The sequence below is a fragment of the Lissotriton vulgaris genome, chromosome 1_1 (genome assembly GCF_964263255.1).
Source record: "Lissotriton vulgaris chromosome 1_1, aLisVul1.2, whole genome shotgun sequence".
In the NCBI taxonomy this organism is placed as follows: Eukaryota; Metazoa; Chordata; class Amphibia; order Caudata; family Salamandridae; genus Lissotriton; species Lissotriton vulgaris.
This window is the reverse complement of record NC_141685.1, coordinates 1,346,867,676-1,346,882,938: the sequence shown is the minus strand read 5'-3', so window position 1 is coordinate 1,346,882,938 and position 15,263 is coordinate 1,346,867,676. Positions and strand designations below refer to the sequence as shown.

The 15,263-nt window shown below is 43.9% G+C and overlaps 1 protein-coding gene across 3 annotated transcripts in view; it reads left to right on the top strand.

Annotated features, from left to right (window-relative positions):
• The window catches only part of R3HDM2 (R3H domain containing 2), a 921,072-nt gene that overhangs the window by 559,828 nt on the left and 345,981 nt on the right, over positions 1 to 15,263 (top strand). For all 3 annotated transcript variants that reach the window (XM_086966594.1, XM_086966584.1, XM_086966589.1), the window contains one exon: positions 1,499 to 1,558. In XM_086966594.1, the coding sequence (XP_086822720.1) occupies positions 1,499 to 1,558 (60 nt within the window). The remainder of the gene's footprint in view (positions 1 to 1,498; positions 1,559 to 15,263) is intronic.

Genomic DNA, 15,263 nt, shown 5'->3' with positions numbered 1-15,263 from the left:
TCACATCAACCAACCAGTGGAACTGCCAGTCTTTTTTCCAAAACCACAGACAGTAGCAGAAAGGGCTCTACATACACTAGACGTCAAAAGAGCCATTTTGTACTACATAGAAAGGACACAAAATTTCAGGAAAACTAAACAACTATTTGTGGCATTTTCCCCAACACATAAGGGCAATCCTATCTCTAAAGCAGGCATAGCTAGATGGATTGTAAGATGTATACAAGTATGTTACATTAAAGCAAAGAGAACATTAACTGTTCCTCCTAGAGCTCATTCTACACGAAAACTAGGAGCATCTATGGCATTCTTAGGGAACATTCCCCTAGATGACATATGTAGAGCAGCAACTTGGTCTACACCACATACATTCACAAAACACTACTGTGTTGATGTACAGGCTACACAACAAGCCAGAGTGGGCCAAGCTGTATTAAAAACTCTATTTCAAACAGTTGCGACAGACACTGGTGACCACCGCTAGGGAGGTAACTGCTGTACAATCTATTCATAAATGTACCATCTGCAGCCCATATGCCTCGAACGGAATATGCTACTTACCAGTATGCATCTGTTCTTGGCATAGAGGGCTGCAGAGTGGTACATGCCCTCCCTGCCTCCCCGGAAACCTGTGTCTGTCCCAACATTATCTTAGTTAGATACACTTACATGGGCATATCTTTATGTATTCTACTACACCTCTCCATCTAACCCTACTATGGCAAAACAATCTAAGGATGGAGCCGATGCCCATGCGCACTAACACCAAGAGGAGGAGTCATCTATGACGACAAAGACTTCTCCAGGAGAAAAACAAAGTGCAATCATCCGAGCCCAACACCAGATGGCGATCTATTCATAAATGTACCACTCTGCAGCCCTCTATGCCAAGAACAGATGCATACTGGTAAGTAGCATATTCCTTACAATACAATACAGATATTTTAGTGTGTGTGTTTAGCCTCTGTGTTTTAGGTTATAAATTCACTTCAAATAATGAAGTGGTAGGATTGACGGTAAGTAACATTTCCTTCTAGCGCAGTTGTCCAAGCATTGCCCTTATAGAAATACTGCTATTTGCTCATGGATTTTATTTGTAAAGTAGTTGTACTTTGGATTGGATGGAAACTAGCTCGTGGTTATAGAGGAGAATGCTGCGGTTCTAATCATTTGCTAAAATGCATGGTGCTTCCTCAAAAATAAAAATAAAGAATCTGATAGGCATGTTATGAAAGAAATTAAGCTTAACCAAAGTCTTCCATTTTCTGCCTTCACTTGGTATTTGTTAATTGTCAAAAGCAGTGTACATGGTGGGAGTGGGTTCACCAGGTGACCTAGTTTTTTTTTGTGTCGAATTTTTTTATTGAAAACACTTGTAATAAATATATATAATTGGTGACCTAGTTTTTAAGTTTCTGTTGGCAGTCTGGGATATCAACAAGGAATGTGCAAGTTCTGTGCTGTCAGTGATTTTCCTTTCTATTCCAATCCCCTGCAGGGATAGAATGATGCTGCTAAAATTAGAACAGGAAATTCTGGAGTTTATTAACGATAATAGGTAAGCCATGAAGCATGTAATTTAGATTCTGCAGCAGTATGTAATGTGTATTTGTGTTGTATCTGCTTGCTAACCTTTGGTGTTTCCCCTCTTAAATGCGCAACCAATTAATTTGTTAATGAACTTGATAAAAAAGGTTGATTTAAAAAAACTGGGATGTGATTAGGAAAGAGTACCTTTTTATTGGTGAATTGTTCCTTTCTAGCTTGAAGGGCACACGCCAAGAAGCGGAAGTGTGAATATTGTATCAAATGTTTTCCTCATCATTAGTGTGGTCTTGAGGAAGTCCTCTTTACATCTCTTGGTCCTGTGGGGATACCTTTTACATTTAAGAGCCTTCTTGTTGGGTGATGTGCACGTGCGACCACCTTGCAAGTCATTGCAACATCTCTACCCAAAGCGCCAGACTCTATCCCACCCCATGTTCTCTCTGAATCAGTTTTAATTCTTGGACTGTTGATCAAAAGGAATCTTATCGCTCAGATTTCAACATTGTTGTTTTGTGATACACATTTCTTTTTTAACCCGTTTATAGCTTTGCTTCCAATTATTAATATTTTTTCTGTCGGATGATTTTTTTGATAATTGCCCTGGCTGCTCTTTTTTGTCGCTGGTCATACACTGAGTGAAGTTTCCTCATACTTCCACCATTACCGTTTGATAGTTGTGCCATTTAACATTGAATCATTCATTAAATTGATAACTGCACACTTTTTATTGTAAGAGTGTGCCTGTAATGCAATTATATATAAATAAAGGCTGCACAGTTGAAAAATATTTAAAGCAAATATCTTATGAAAGGTTTTAATTTTTTAGATCTCGCCTGGCATTAGCAGTGCGCATGTGCTGCCATCGCCATGCGAGGGCTTCTTAGAATCAATACGGTTCCAGAAGTCGTTTCCTTGCTCCGCCCGTACTTTCCATTGGTGGGCGTCTTTTGGCGTCATTGAATATGAGTGTAATGATTGTACTGGAGGCTTTGTAGTCCCTCCTGGTTGCCATCCTGTCCACTTTTAGCCCAGCCACCCGGGACTGGATCTTTTTCTGGCGGCCTGACACTGTGGGTTTTAGAATGACTTATCACTTTTTTTTTACCATGGTTTGCGTGTGGGCTGTGTACGTACTCGTGGGGGACGTTTAATAATGTGCTTTACATGAGTGCCAGTTATCTTACATTGGAGCGCTTTACATGAGACCCAGTTACGTTACACAAGGACACATTAGTTTTTGGTAGGTATGGGGAGATTAAGTATTTTGCCCAGAATCACCGGCTGCTGAGACGACACCTAAGATCGAACTGTTTCCCCAGCTCCAAAGCGCAGTTCTGGCCGTAAGGCCACAAGTCGCCGCTTGCTCAAGCGCTGGCTGTGGAAAAACTCTGCACCCACCGGGCTTCTCCGGGAGCAACGTGGATTTTAATCCTTAGACTTTTAAACACTGCTTACCTGCACTGCCTTCAAGCGCTTCGGACCCAGCGCTCAGATCCTCCCGGCTGCCCCCTCTCATGCACGCGACCCAGACCGCCTCCGCTGATCGCCCCCTCCTTGCCTGACTCTCGGAGTGGGACGGGCGGCTCCTCCATCTTGGGCGGGTCTGGGTTCGGCGCTGCAGTTCTTTGGCTCCTCCCCCCTGCCAGGCCCCCCTGATCCTCCTCCCCCATGTGTCCCTACATTATGGCTCCTCTTTTCTGGCAGCGCAGCGGACGGGCGCAGCGGGCGCGACGAAGGCGCGCCGAAGTTGCGCCTAAGTTAAGCCCGTCTGCGCCCGTCCGCGACGGGCCGGGACCAGGGGCCACACACTCTGCTTCTTCATTGGTTTACTCTTCCTCCCAACTCACTGCTCTCTCCGCAACCTCTCCTCCCTCACCCTCTCTACTGCATCATCTAGACACATTTGGTATTCTCACCTCTCCTCCGTCACACTTGACACGGGCCTCTCATAGCCCTACTCCTCTTTCTGTTAAACCTCCCCTTGTCTCCCGCCCTTCCCCTGCTCCTACTGTAGCCTCCACTTATCTACTCAACACCCGTTCTGCAGTCAAACACCAGACAGCACTCTTCAATCTCTTGACTACCGACTCCCCTGATTTTCTTTTTCTGACCGAAACCTGGTTTACAGCTGATTCCCTCCCAGATCTTTTAGCCATTCTCCCCGATACCTACTACGCCCTCCGAGCTGACCGCCCGGATGGCAAGGCTGGGGGAGGTGTGGCAATGATCATTCGGTCGACTCTCAAATTCCAACTTCCTCCTCACCCCCTTATACCTAATGTGGACTACTTAGTGGCCCGCTCTCTCAATCTTCCTGCCCCCCTCACTGTTGTCCTTGTCTATCGTCCCCCTCAATCTATGCCTTCCTTTGTAGCTTCCCTTCAGGACCTTTTGGCCACCTTGGTGGTCAACAACTCCTCCGTCCTATTGCTCGGCGACTTTAATTTCTGGCCGGGTGATCCCAGGAAAGATCTTCCCTCTAAAGACTTTTCCGCCACCCTCCAATGCTTGAATCTCACATCCTATGTTACAGTTGCCACCCATGCTCAAGGTCACATCTTAGATCAAATTTGTTCCTCTTGTCCTCTCGCTTCACCTCCCTCTATATCTCCTTGCATTTGGTCGGATCACTTTATTATTTCCTTTTCTATTCACCTGGGTGTGGTCGACAAGCCCCCCCTTCCCAAAAATATTCTAGCCCGCAACTGGAATAAGACCGACCTTGATTCTCTTTCGCGTTCCTTGGCTTCATCCGCCCCGGACCTCACTGATCTTCCCCTCGAATCTCAGGCCACTGCCATCAGCACATGGCTATCTTCTTCGTGTGACCTAGTTGCCCCGCTTAGAAAGATCAAAGCGGTTCGCCCCTATGATGCGCACAAATGGTTCTCTCCAGAGCTCAAAGCATTAAAACTCAACCTTAGGCGGTCGGAACGCCTCTGGAGACGGAAGTACTGTCCCTCTTTGCACGCCAAATACAAACAACTTCTCACCGAATATAAAAAAGCAATTTTAGCGGCCAAAACCTCCTATTTCACTGAGAGAGTAGCCGTCTCCGCCAACAAATCCCGTGAAATTTTTTCCCTGGTTCACAGTCTTGCCACTTCCGATCGTTTCTCCCCTTCTCTTGTTCCCTCCCAGTCCCTCTGTTCGTCACTCAATGACTTTTTCATTGACAAGATTGTGAAGATCAAAGCTAACATCCCCACTGTGCCTCAACCCAGCCGCACCTGTCCCCTCGCACCTCCCCCGTCCTCCTTTGCTCTCTTCCCCCCTATTTCCCCTGATTTATTTTTCAAATATCTGCTCAAAGTTAAGTCTGGCTCTCCCGCGGATTGCGCACCGGCACACATTCTCAAAACCCTCTTTACCAACTGCCCTGCCCCCCCTCTTGCTCTACTTAATTCTTCTCTGGCTCTTGGTTCCGTCCCCTTATCTCTCAAATCCGCAATCGTCCTCCCCATTCTAAAAAAAACTGGTCTGGATCCTTCTCTACCCTCTAATTTTTGACCCATCTCCCTTCTTCCCTACCTCGGCAAGATCCTTGAGGCCCATGTCACCTCCTGCCTCTCCTCTTATATCGAGGAGAATGGCCTTTTGGCTTCCCATCAGGCGGGCTTCCGCCCGGGCCACTCTACGGAGGCAGTGGTCCTCGCGGTTCTGGATGAACTCAAGGGGAAAGCCGACTCTAACCTTCCCCAAGCCTTGGTCCTTCTCGATTTGTCCGCTGCGTTCGACACGGTTGACCACTCCATTCTTCTCGACCGTGTCAGCGCAGCGGGCATTCGGGCGCGGCCTTTTCCTGGCTCGCGTCCTTCCTTCGGGACAGGTCCCAGGCTGTTCACCTCTCCGGTTTCTCTGCCCCTCCCTGTTCAGTCACCTGTGGTGTTCCCCAAGGTTCCTCCCTTTCCCCCCTTCTTTACGATCTTTATATCCATCCTCTCATCTCCTCCCTTCTCGAGCTGGGGGTCTCGGTGTACAATTACGCCGACGACCTCCAGCTCGTCTTTGATCTCTCTTCTTTTCCGGACTCTCGTCCTAAACTTTGTTCCACTTTAATTTTCATTTCCGAGTGGATGAGTGTTAACCATCTCAAGCTCAATCCCGACAAAACGGAACTTGTCCTCACTGGTGGTCCCTCTAACCCTTGGTCCCCTGCACACTGGCCCCTCTCTTTTGGCCCCCCTCCCTCACCCGCCTCCTCTGTTCGCACCCTTGGTATTAAAGTCAGTCATGACTTATCCATGCACAGTCAGATCAGCTCCGTCGTGTCCTCCTGTTTTCTCTCCCTCCGTCTCATCCGGAAAATCTCGAGTTTTTTTTCCACCGACGCACTCAAAACCATCGTCATGGCTTTAGTCATCTCCCGCCTCGACTATGGCAATGGCATGTACGTGGGCATTCTCTCCTACGAAACCCGCCGGCTCCAGGCCATTCAAAATCAGGCCGCTCGCCTCATTTTGTCCCTCCCCAAATCCTCCCATATCACTCCCGTTCTCAAATCCCTTCACTGGCTTCCTATTCGATTCAGATCCTTCTTCAAACTGGCTTGCTTAGCCTTTCGGGCTCATTCTCGTTCTGCCCCCTTTCATCACCTCTCTCATCTCCTCTCACGCCCCTAGCCGCACTCTTCGATCTTCCTCCCTCTCTCTCTTGCACATCCCCTGTTTTGGCAAATCCAGAACAGGAGGCACTCGGTTTTCTGTTCTGGCCCCCCAGTTCTGGAACAGCCTCCCACTCTCTATTCGCTCTATCCCCATTTACACTCACTTCCGTAAGGCCCTCAAAACTTTCCTCTTCTCTCAGGCATTCCCTTCTTAGTTCTCCTGGTTTCCCTCTGTGAGCTCTGATCAGGTCCCCAGCGCCAGGAAGCCGCTTGGCCGCAGTGCGCTCTATCAAATATTTTTTTCATTTCATAGGCTGCCTGCTTTCCGCGCTTTGTAAGTACTTACTGCTCCAAGGAGAGTCTGCCTCTCTGCGTCCCCCTAGGGGGTCTTCAAATGCTGCCTGTTTATTTCAAAATTACAACTGAAATTGTGCAATGTCTTGGTTGCTTCAATGTTCTGCTGACGGGTCCCGTGTTTAAAGGGACAGTGTCTTTACAGTGCAAGACATTCACCCGCACCGCGTGCTGCCACATTACTCAAAACCTCCAAACTGTGGGATTAGCTCACTCTGGAGCTGCACTGAAGTGACGAAAGATAGGTACGTCCCACCGTAGTATTGTTCGTGCACACAAGTGTGTACATGGTCTTTAGCTTTACCCACCAGCTAAAGGTATTTTCGCTGTTTATTTTTTAGCGGCGAGGTGAACTTCCCATGAGATCTCACCTGAAGTGAGTGGTCCCCACCCAATGGGCGGGGGCAACGAAGCCTGGAACCGCCCGGGAGACAGCTTAAATAGTCTCTATGGTTCAACCGTAACTCGCGATAGCACGGGACATGCACTCTTGACAGTATCGTGCACTGATTCCCGGCGCTATCTGCAGTGAGTATTAGCTGCAAGATGAGAGGCCTTAAAGGGGGGGGGCTTCTTACTGGCAGATATTTACGATTCACCTCTCTCCGTAATTATCAAAAGCATCCCTTTGTGATGCTCTAATTTTGTACATTTCAGTGGAAAGTTATTTCTTGCCACAATCCCTGAACTTTCTAGTTTGCCATTTTTCGAATACTGATTGATATACCGAAGGCTCATTAAAAATGTAATGGAGGGTCGAAATTTATGAGCTGAATTCCACATAAACTGCTACATAAAGGTGTAACGTTAAAGCTGTGTGCTTCACCCAAAAAAGGATTTTCATCGGAACAGCTGTGTGCATCAATTATGTTTTCCTGAGGCTGTTGAAAATGATCTATTTGCACTCTTAGTTTATTGAAACCATGTAATTCATATAATGAGCCTGTTTTTAAAATACAAATGGTTCGTCTCACCTTTGGTTAAAAGCGCTCACTTTTTGGCAGTTGCTGAGGTTACCTCCTTGTTGATTGTGTGATTCACATATTATAACTAAACATATTAAAACTTGAAATGCCCTGTCTCTGGTATGGTGGTGGGTGTGTTGGAGTGAGATTTTTTTTTATTTTTTATAAATATATATATATATATATATATATATATATATATATATATATATATAATTACCTACTGGCGGTCGCCAGCACGTAGTTATAGTTAGGACCCAGTTTCCATAGGAAATCCACAACATTCTATTTGGATTAACTTTGGCGCCGGTGGACGAATCTTCGCGAATTTCTCCAAGAAAATGGCCTGCTCGGTTCCGCTCCTTCCCTAAAAGTTTGGGGGTGATTCGTTAAGCGGGGGCCGAGAAAAAAGGGGGATCCCAAAACGTGTTTTCCCCATGCTTCATGCTTTTTTCCATAGGGACCTTTAGCCAGGGCTACAGCCCAAACGGCTGAACGGAATTACACGAAATTTGGCAGAGAGGTAGAGTTCTGTTCGCAGATTGTGCTTTTTGTTAAATGATGTAAATCCGTTCAGTAGTTTCTGAGAAAATTGCAAGTAAAATCATAGCGATATCTAGAGACGGAGTTCAGTACGCGTACTGAAATCTGTTCAATTACGAGCACGAGCTGCATGCTGATTGGCTGTGAACTGTCTGTCAACATTCGAAACCAGGAAGTGTTGGCGGCCATCTTGTGCCTTGCTAAAACAGAGTCACAAGAAAACAGTAAAACAAAGTTGAGAAATTAGGGAAGGGGTAGGGTAGCGACATTCTGACCCTCTAGGCTTGCTCAGGGGGTCGTACATGGATGTTTAGGATCTATTTTTTATTTTTATTTTTTAAAGAAAAATCGCGGCGTTTGTGTATGGAAATACGTACAATTGCGAGCAGGAGCTGCATGCTGATTGGCTGTCAATACTCCAAACCAGAAAGTGTTGGCAGCCATGTTTGTCGGGAGAGCAGAGTCACAAGAAAACAGTAAAACAAAGTTGAGAAATAAGGAATCTGGGCAGGGTAAAAACATTCTGAGCCTATAGGTCTTGGTCAGGGGGTGGTACATGGATCTTTAGGCTCAATTTTTTTTTTTAAATAAAAAATGGCAGGTTACTCGTGCAGTACTTGTATGCGGTTGAAAAGGTGAAAAAAATGTCAGATTTATTCATTAGGTCCCGGGGGGGGGTAAATTACGGGGGCAATTTTTCTGCATAATGGGGGCTTGTAAGGTGCCCCGAGCACTGGGGAACGTAACTCCTCTGGTTTTATTTTGAAGTATGCGGGGGGGTTACGGTTCTACTCCCCACAGTCTCGGTGAGCGGCACCCCTCGCGTCTTTAAAAAAAAAAATATATATGTTTTGAGCTCTCTGTCTCTCTCCCCGTACACGTCGCAGGGAATACCACATTTCTGGGGCAGTGATATGTAAAATGACCTTCCAGCTCCGGGTACCTGCATTGTCTGGAGTTTTTTATTAATGTTGGGAAGGTGGGCTTGATAATACGTCCTTGTAAATTAACGTAGAAGCCTATGTTCTGGTCTTAACATGGGCTTCTATGGGAAATAACAAGGCCATATTATAAAGCTCATTATCACCGTTTTATCGGCAGTTTCCTGCCAATAAAACAGCGATAATTTTAACACCGGTCCTTGATAATATGTACCTAAGTTTACTGGTCATATGCGTATGGAAATACGTACAATTACGAGCAGGAGCTGCATGATGATTGGCTGTCAATACTCCAAACCAGGAAGTGTTGGCAGCCATGTTGTTTGTCGGGTGAGGAGAGTCACAAGAAAACAGTAAAACAAAGTTGAGAAATAAAGAAACTGGGCAGGGTGGGAAGATTCTAAGTCTATAGTCTTGGTCAGGGGGTGGTACATGGATCTTTAGGCTCAATTTTTATTTAAAAAAAAAAAAATAGCGGGTTACTCGTGCAGTACTTGTACGCGGTGGAAAAGGTGAAAATAAAGGCGAAGTCCATTTTATTCATTAGGTCCCGGGGTGGGCAAATTACGGGGGCAATTTTTCTGCATAATGGGGGCTTGTAAGGTGCCCCGAGCACTGGGGAACGGCACTCCTCTGGTTTTATTTTGAAGTATGCGGGGGGGTTACGGTCCTACTCCCCGCAGTCTCTGTGAGGGGCACCCCTCTGTCTTTTTATAAAAAAAAATGTTTTGAGCGCTCTCTCTCTCACTCCCCGTACATGTCGCGGGGAACGCCACATTTCTGGGGCAGTGATATGTGAAATGACCTTCCAGCTCCGGGTACCTGCATTGTCTGGAGTTTTTTAATAATGTTGGGCTTGATAATACGTCCTTGTAAATTCCCATAGAAGCCTATGTTCTGGTAACATGGGCTTCTATGGGAAATAACAAGGCTGCATTATCATGGTCATTATAGCCGTTTTATCGGCAGTGTCCTGCCAATAAACCGGTGATAATTTTAACACCGGGCCTTTGATAATATCCACCTAAGTTTACTGATCAAAAAAAATAGCAATGGGTCATATCAACAAAAGGCGATACATTATCGTCGCTTTTATTGGCAGGAAACTGCCGATAAAGCGGCGATAATGGGCTTGATAATATGCCCTTGTGAATAACCATAGCAGCTCAGGTTAACATCAGAACTTGGGCTGCTAGGGGAATTTACAAGGGCCTATGGTTTTTTATTAATGTTGGAAGGGTGGGCTTGATATTATGTCCTTGTTAATTGCCATAGAAGCCTATGTTCTGGTGTTATCATGGGCTTCAATGAGCAATAACAAGGCCGTAATATCATGGTCATTATCGCTGTTTTATCGGCAGTTTCTTGCCAATAAAACGGCGATAATTGTAACACCGGTCATGATAATATGCACCTAAGTTTACTGGTCAAATAAAGAGCAATGAGTCATTATCCATAAAAGGCGATACATTATCGTCGTTTTTATCGGCAGGAAACTGCCGATAAAGCGGCGATAATGGGCTTGATAATATGCCCTTGTGAATAACCATAGGAGCCCAGGTTAATACCAGAACCTGGGCTGCTATGGGAAGTTACAAGGGCCTATTACCAAGCCCATTATCGCCGCTTTATTGGCAGTTTCCGGTTGATAAAAGCAGCGATAATGTATCGCCTTTTGTTAATAATATGCTCCTTAATTTCTATGAGAGTATGTAAAGCTTTTCTTTTTTTTTTTTGGTGTAGCAGTTGTACTCTCTTTGCATGCTCAGCGTCGTTTCAAAGCCCACGTTTTCTTTTTCTCAAAGTTCAACAAGCAAACCTTTCTTTCTATCAGTTAGTGAATCTGTCGCTTTCTTTACCTGGTTCGTGTGTGTCATCCGCTGCTGTACTTTTGTACAGTATTAATAGTCCTTTTTTTATATATTTATTTGAAAGGTAGTGCAGAGGCGCCAAACATTGATTACGTACTCCGACCATCGTCATTTTCGTAGTTTCTCACCATTCTTTTTATTATATCTGTTAGTTAGAACTCAGTAGTTTTTAATCCTAGTCTTGAATATCTTACTATAGTATTTCAACATTATTTTTATTTGGGGTCGTCATACCCCTCCCCCACAAAATAAAAGAAGTATGTAGTTTTTTTAAATTAACTTTTATTACACAATAAATATAAACAAAACTCAATTATAACTATATTAGAACTGGAAAAATAAGTTAAACAATGTTATAAACAAATTGTGAAATGGATTCCAAAAGGTGTCCGATTGGCAATCTGCAAAAGAAAATAAGAGTTTAGAATTATGTAGAGGTGAGTAAATGAGCTGAAGCATTACGGGGCATATTATCAAGAACGGTGATAAAATTATCGCCGTTTCAGCGGCAAGAAACTGCCGCTAAAGCGGCGATAATGGGCATGATAATTTGCTGTTGTGAATTCCCATAGCAGTCCAGGTTCTGGTGTTAACCTGGGCTACCATGAGAATTCAGAAGGGCATATTATCAAGCCCATTATCGCCGCTTTAGCGGCAGTTTCCTGCTGCTAAAACAGCGATTATTATATCGCCGTTCTTGATACTATGTCCCTACAAGTTTTGGTAACTCTACGGTTTTACATGTTCAGTGTGACTCGTACATTCCAGTTCTGTTATAGTGCCGCGTTCAAGTGGTGTCTATATAAAAGTGCCTACTGCGTTACTTACGCCCGTTATGGCGACTTATTTCTAATGCATTCCTATGAAAGCTTTGTACATCTAGGCCTCTGTGCTTACCGTTGTATAAACTTTGCGGGTAAACATTTCAGGCAGTAGGTGTCACAACTTATTCAGAGTAATTCTTCCACGCGTTCAAGACAGCAGTGTCTTAGTTTAAGAGAGAAAGAGAAATTATGTCAGAGTGAAAGAGAGAAAGAGAGAGAATACAACGTTAAAACTGTGTTGCAGAGTCTAGAGTTGAGATTTTTTTATTGAAAATTGAGATGTAGATTTACTAGCTCCTTGCATCACTTTATCCATGTTAAGTGACTCAAAAGTGGCGTAATAAGGTTGTGGATCTGTTTGTCAGACTGTTGTAACCTATCTGTTGTCACTGCTCGGAGGTAATTATAGATTTTGCAGAGAAGCTGCTGTACAGTACGCACTCTGGGCCATAATATGAAGACTGGGCGACACAATTATCGCCACTTTATCGGCAGGAAAGTGTCGCTAAAGTGGTGATAGTGGGTTTGATAATATGCTCTATGGAATTCCAATCAAAGCTCATGTCTGATGTCCTTCACATGTAACATGAGCTTCGATTGGAATTCTATAGAGCATATTATCAAACCCATTATCGCCACTTTAGCTGCACTTTCCTGCCAATAAAGTGGGGATAATTTAGTCGTCCAGGCTTGATAATATGGCCCTCTCTCGTTTCACAAATAAAGCTAACACTACAGTTTTACGAGTGCAGTATATCTGGTATATTTCAGTTGTTATAGTGCCATGTTCAAGTGGTAGCTATATGGAAGTGCCTACTGCCTTACTGACTGCCGTTATGGCGACTTATTTCTAATGCATTCCAATGAAGGCTTTGTAGATCTAGGCTGCTGGGCTTATCTTATATAAAGAGTGCGGCTACTGGAGTTAACTATTCGACTTGAACTCTGCTGCTGTACGTCAAAGTATATTCAATAAGTTGCAGAGAATTCCATTGCTGTTGCTCGATAGGCCGTGGTTGCTTTTGAACAATGTTTGCTGAAGGAAACAAAAGGACATTTTGACTAGTCATCGTAAACTGAGTTGCGTAAGTATCAAAAGTTAATTTTAATGTGGGTTCTTAATATTCCGTAGTTAGACTGTTGCAGCTCCAGCAAATAAAGGAAGATCAATAAGGTAATGGAGGCCTGTGACGGCCTCGTGACTCAGAAAAAAAAATACTATCATGGACGCCCAATTAATAGAGGCCTAAGCACGTGGCGTAGTACAGAAATAAGACACAGAAATGTATGCACCATAATTTTTAAGAATAGAGGTGTATGGGACCTCGTGACTTATAAAGAAATATTTCAATTATGTAAGTAAAATTTAAAACCATTGAGGGGTAGGAAAATCATATGAAGGATAAAAAAATGACATTATGCATATACAATTTACAGTGGAGGCTGATGATGTGACGTCGTCTTACCTTTGCTTCTGTCGTCTTTTGTCGTGTCTTGAAAGGCTGCGGTTTTGCTGAGTCTGGGGTGTTTTCGACAGTCTGTCTGTCACCGCAGCAGAGGCAGGCAAAAGAGAGGGTGCTCACGTCAGTGCCCGCATTATATGGAAACCGCGGGGGCTGACCAAACCAAGCCCAGGGCCGTCATTGGTAGCGTTTTCATGGTCTACAAGAATGATCACCCTGTGGGACATGCCATTGGGTAATGTTTTGGTTTACAGGCTAAATGATAGCAAGCATGCTAGGTGGTGGCATGTGGGTAGTGTGGGCGGGCGCTCATGTGCAAGTATGAGTATGTGCACTAACAATTAACAACAGAGAGAGATGGGGGCAGTGTAATAATTTATGCAGAGGCAGGCCCAGAATCAGATCTGCAATGAGTCGGCACTACTAATCATTCTCCTTAGCGCGCCCTGAGCTCTGATTTGTCACTGAGAGGGTGATCGCACCATAGTTTATACTGCTTTTCATACTCAGCGTGTACCCGCGCATACGGTACGAATATGCTTTGACGTTACGCGTCGAATTAAAACTTCAGTGTGACGTCATGTACGACGTTCTGTATGCGAAAGGGGGCAATGTTTCTACTTGGTTTAAAACATGTATGTATTTAATGTACATACTAAGGGCAGACATTTGGAATAACTATGATTTTTTTTAATACTTGTAATAATCATATATTACTTTTAAAAAGAATTAGACAAATCGCGGTAGAACATCATGCGTACTTGTATTGAAAGAGCTGCGCAAGCGCATCATAAGCGTACGCAAAGCCATGTGACTTTAAAAGGAGAGATTTGATTGGTTCATAACTTTTCTTATTGCGACTGTTAAAAGTTCCGTCCCATAATAATTATTCGACTTTGACTTTCAAAAGAAGCATTTGTTCTGAGAATCTTTTCAAATAAAAGGAAGATCACCATAATAAGAGCAATGGAGTCCTCTTCCAGCAGTTCTTCAGAGGGAGATTTTATTCCTGAAGAACGTCTAAAGAAGAGGAAAGCAGCTCTAATTTGGAAGTTTTTCACTTTTCCAGAAAGTCAAAAAAAGGTTAATGATCCAAAAGTAACCTAGAAAATTTGCGAAACAACTCTTTCAAGGGGTGATCCATGTAAAAAATACTCCTTTGGCACAGCAAATATGGTGCGGCACGTGAAGAACTTGCACCCCAAGAACTTTGCTCGAGCTGCAAGACGGAGGTTGCACGAGAACCCACCTGCTTCTGCACCAAGTACATCAACTGCGGCAGCAGCATTTTCAGCAAGCAGTCCACACCCACATATTGATTTTGACTTTGCTAAAGTTAAAATTCTATGCATTTATTGCGATAAACTTTTGTGTTATGGAGAACAGTCTATAGACTTGATGAAATGCAGGATCATTGCTGTCCTCTAATTTAGTTGTTCTTTTTTTCCTTCTTTTGTTCCGCTTGGAATTTGTTGAGAAAGCACAAAAAAAAATACAAAACAAAAAAACCAGTTCTTTTTAGAACTACCTTCACTGGTCAAAGAAAGAACTACATTTTTATGTTAGTGTGTAAAAGTTTGTCAGAATGAATGTCTAGTTCATAAAGGAATGAATGAATATGTTACTAGTGTATGGAGAATGTGAAAGTGCAGAACTATAAATAACTGCTACAGCATATATCTATAAGGTGTTTATCTATAGTATACGAAGCACTTCAATGTATCATCTGTACATAAATATGTTACAAGTCTATGTTTCAATTTGCGCTGCTGGTGAAAGTGCCTGGGTGAATTTGTATGTGTTAGGGGCGCATTTACAATTCCCTTGTGCCTCTTTTACACAGCCGTTGCGTTACTTTTGTGACACAGCGGTGGTGCAAAAGATGTGCCATGGTGTGTGCTATTAACAATGTGACGCATCTGAAGGGTGTATTACATTGTAAAGCGCTGCGCCAGACGAGGCTTTCTTGTGCAGAAGGGGTGCAGCAAGGCCTCCTAAAAGTGACTGAGTGAATGTATAACATTTTATTCAGTGACTTTTGATCTTATGCTGCGTCAAAACCTTGCACATGCTTGAAGCAGGTGTACGGATTGATACAGCATTGTGAGCATAGGGCCCCAAGAGAATTGCTGGAGCTGTGTTATACTT